Source organism: Nannospalax galili, unplaced genomic scaffold, assembly GCF_000622305.1.
Source record: "Nannospalax galili isolate Female #2095 unplaced genomic scaffold, S.galili_v1.0 scaffold1331, whole genome shotgun sequence".
In the NCBI taxonomy this organism is placed as follows: domain Eukaryota; kingdom Metazoa; phylum Chordata; class Mammalia; order Rodentia; family Spalacidae; genus Nannospalax; species Nannospalax galili.
In genome coordinates this window covers 1,642,796-1,645,327 of record NW_008330679.1, presented here as the reverse complement: position 1 = coordinate 1,645,327, position 2,532 = coordinate 1,642,796, and the positions used below count along the sequence as shown (strand labels likewise).

The following is a 2,532-nucleotide window of genomic DNA, read 5'->3' as shown; positions in this document are numbered from 1 at the left end:
AGCTCTTCTAAAACTAAAACAAAAACAAGAACAATACTATTCAGGTAACATGGCTTTTTATTTATTTTTACAGTAAAAACTAGTTTTAAAAACTCACAAAGTGGGGTTGGGAGTGGTGGTGCACGCCTTTAATCCCAGCACTTGGGAGGCAGAGGCAGGAGGATCTCTGTGAGTTCAAGGCCAGCCTGGTCTCCAAGGTAAATCCAGGCCCAGCTGGGGCTACAGGGAGGCCTGGCTCAAAAAGACCAAAAAAAAAAAAAAAAAAAAAGAAAGAAAAAAAACACTAAAACAAAACACCTCACGAAGTATATTACAGCAATAAGCAAGTCATAAATAACAGACTCAGAGACAATCTAAAGTTTCTTTTTTCATGTCAACCTTGAAAGAAAAATCTTACCAGCATTGTTTTTCCATTTCCAGGTGGACCAAAGAGTAACAATCCTCTGGCAGGAGCTCGGAGCCCTGTGAACAACTTTACAACACATGCATTAGTTACAACTACAATTCTGAAGGATTTATCCTGACATGTCAAGTATTTATTATGTTATTTAAGAACATCTTTTTTCATGGTGAGTATGGCACACGCTTTTAGTCCCAGTGCTTGGGAGGCAGAGGTAGGCAGATCTTTGTGAGTCTGAGGCCAGCCTGATCTACATAGCGAGTTCTAGGCCAGCTGGGGCTGCAGGGAGACCCTGTCTAAAAAAAAAAAAAAAAAAACCTATCATTTTTCCATGGCATCTTTCCAAACAGAAAAGCCAACAGTTTAAAAGGAGCACATCATCAATAAGGTAGTATAATTCAAAACACGATAAAAGAAAATTAAATCAAACCAAATTTTCAGTGCAAAAGAAGACTGATTAAATAAAAGATTGAACCCAGTCATGTTTCTCTACATGGAAATCCTGCCCAGTAGGCTAAGTAGTGAGTCATTCCCGTAATTCCAGCACTCAGGAGGCTAAGGCAGGAGGACTGCTGCAAATTCTAGGCAAGCTTGGCTTATATGGCAAGTTCCAGGCCATCCTGGGTTACACAGTGAGATCCTGTCTCAAGGCAACAGCAAGAAACCCCACAACACATACATACAAGAAATCCTATAAAATAATATGAAATGAATAAAATAACAACCACCACTAAGAAGAAAGAAGCAAAGACAAATGCATCCACATGGTGGCTAACAACCATCCCTAACATCAGTTCCAGGGATCCAACACCATCTTCTGGCCTCCAAGGGCACTGAACATATGTGGTGCACTTTCATACAGACAAACAAAAGAGTCATATACATAAAAAAATATAATGCTGGCTGTGGTGGAGCATGCCCTTAGTCCCAGCACTTGGGAGGCAGAGGGCGGTGGGTCTCTGTGAGTTCAAAGCCAGCCTGGTCTACATAGGGAGTTCCAGGCCAGCTGGGGCTACAGGGAGACTCAGTCTCAAAAAGGCGTCTCCAAAAGACAGAAAAAAAAAGAAAAGAGAAAAAGAAATATGAGGGACTGTAGAGATGGCTCAGTGGTTAAGAGCACTGGCTGCCTTTGCAGAAGACCTGGGTTCAAATCCCAGCACCCACATAGCAGCTAACAACTGTCCATAACTCCAGTTCCGGGGGATCTGACAGCCTCTTCTGTCCTCTGTAGGTACTGCATGACACGGGTACACTTACCTACATGTAGGCAATACATGCATACACATAAAATAAAATAATAAATAAAATAACTTTTAAAAAAAGAAAGTCCATCTTGGTGAACCACAAGGTAACTCAGCAAGTAGAGGTTCTTGTGCTTGGCAACTTGAGTGTCAACATGATGACAAGTGACAATTGAGTCCTGAGAGCTGTCCTCTGACCTCCACACTCTCACTGTGGCACTCATTCTCCTTCCCCTAAACATATATACACACAACGTACACATACATAATAAACAATTTTAAGGGTCTGTCTTTCACTGAGCATGATGGCACACACCTGTAATACTAGCACTTAGGAGGTGATGGTAGACGTTCAAGGCCAGCTTACCTACATAGCAAGTTCTAGACCCTAAACCCGTGTGGACTACATATGACCCTCTCTCAAAAAAAAAAAAAAAGTACAGTTTTCATATAGCAACTTGAACTTTTACCTTTTTTCTTTTGAGACTATTAGAAATAATATGAAATAATTTATTTAAAAAATGTATTTTTGAGAAAGGGTCTTGCTATGTAGTTGTGGCTTCCCTGGAACTGGCTTTGTAGATCAGGCTCTCAAATTCACAGAGATCTGCTTGCCTCTGCTTCATGAGTGCTGGGATGAAAGGCGTACGCCACTACACCTGGCTGTTGTCTGTGTTTATCATCTGCCATTTATTACTTTGTTTATTTTCTTAAAATCAGTTTTAGAGTTAGGTGACTTAATTGTAACTCTGATTCTAAAATGAAAAGGAATTTTAGTGTGTTGAAGAATGAAGTCCATCATGATGCCTGTCATACCCAACTTCCCAACTGTCCTCCCTGCAATCCATGCAAGCTTTCTGCTATGGGGAATTAGGAACAAAGTCCGTCTTT

At 40.8% G+C, this 2,532-nt stretch overlaps 1 protein-coding gene across 4 annotated transcripts in view; it reads right to left on the bottom strand.

Annotated features, from left to right (window-relative positions):
- Window positions 1–2,532, bottom strand: part of LOC103748420 (spastin) — a gene marked incomplete at its 3' end in the record, with an annotated part of 54,203 nt that overhangs the window by 841 nt on the left and 50,830 nt on the right. For all 4 annotated transcript variants that reach the window (XM_029555041.1, XM_029555043.1, XM_029555040.1 and 1 more), the window contains 1 exon segment: window positions 398–472. In XM_029555041.1, coding sequence (XP_029410901.1) covers window positions 398–472 — 75 coding nt within the window.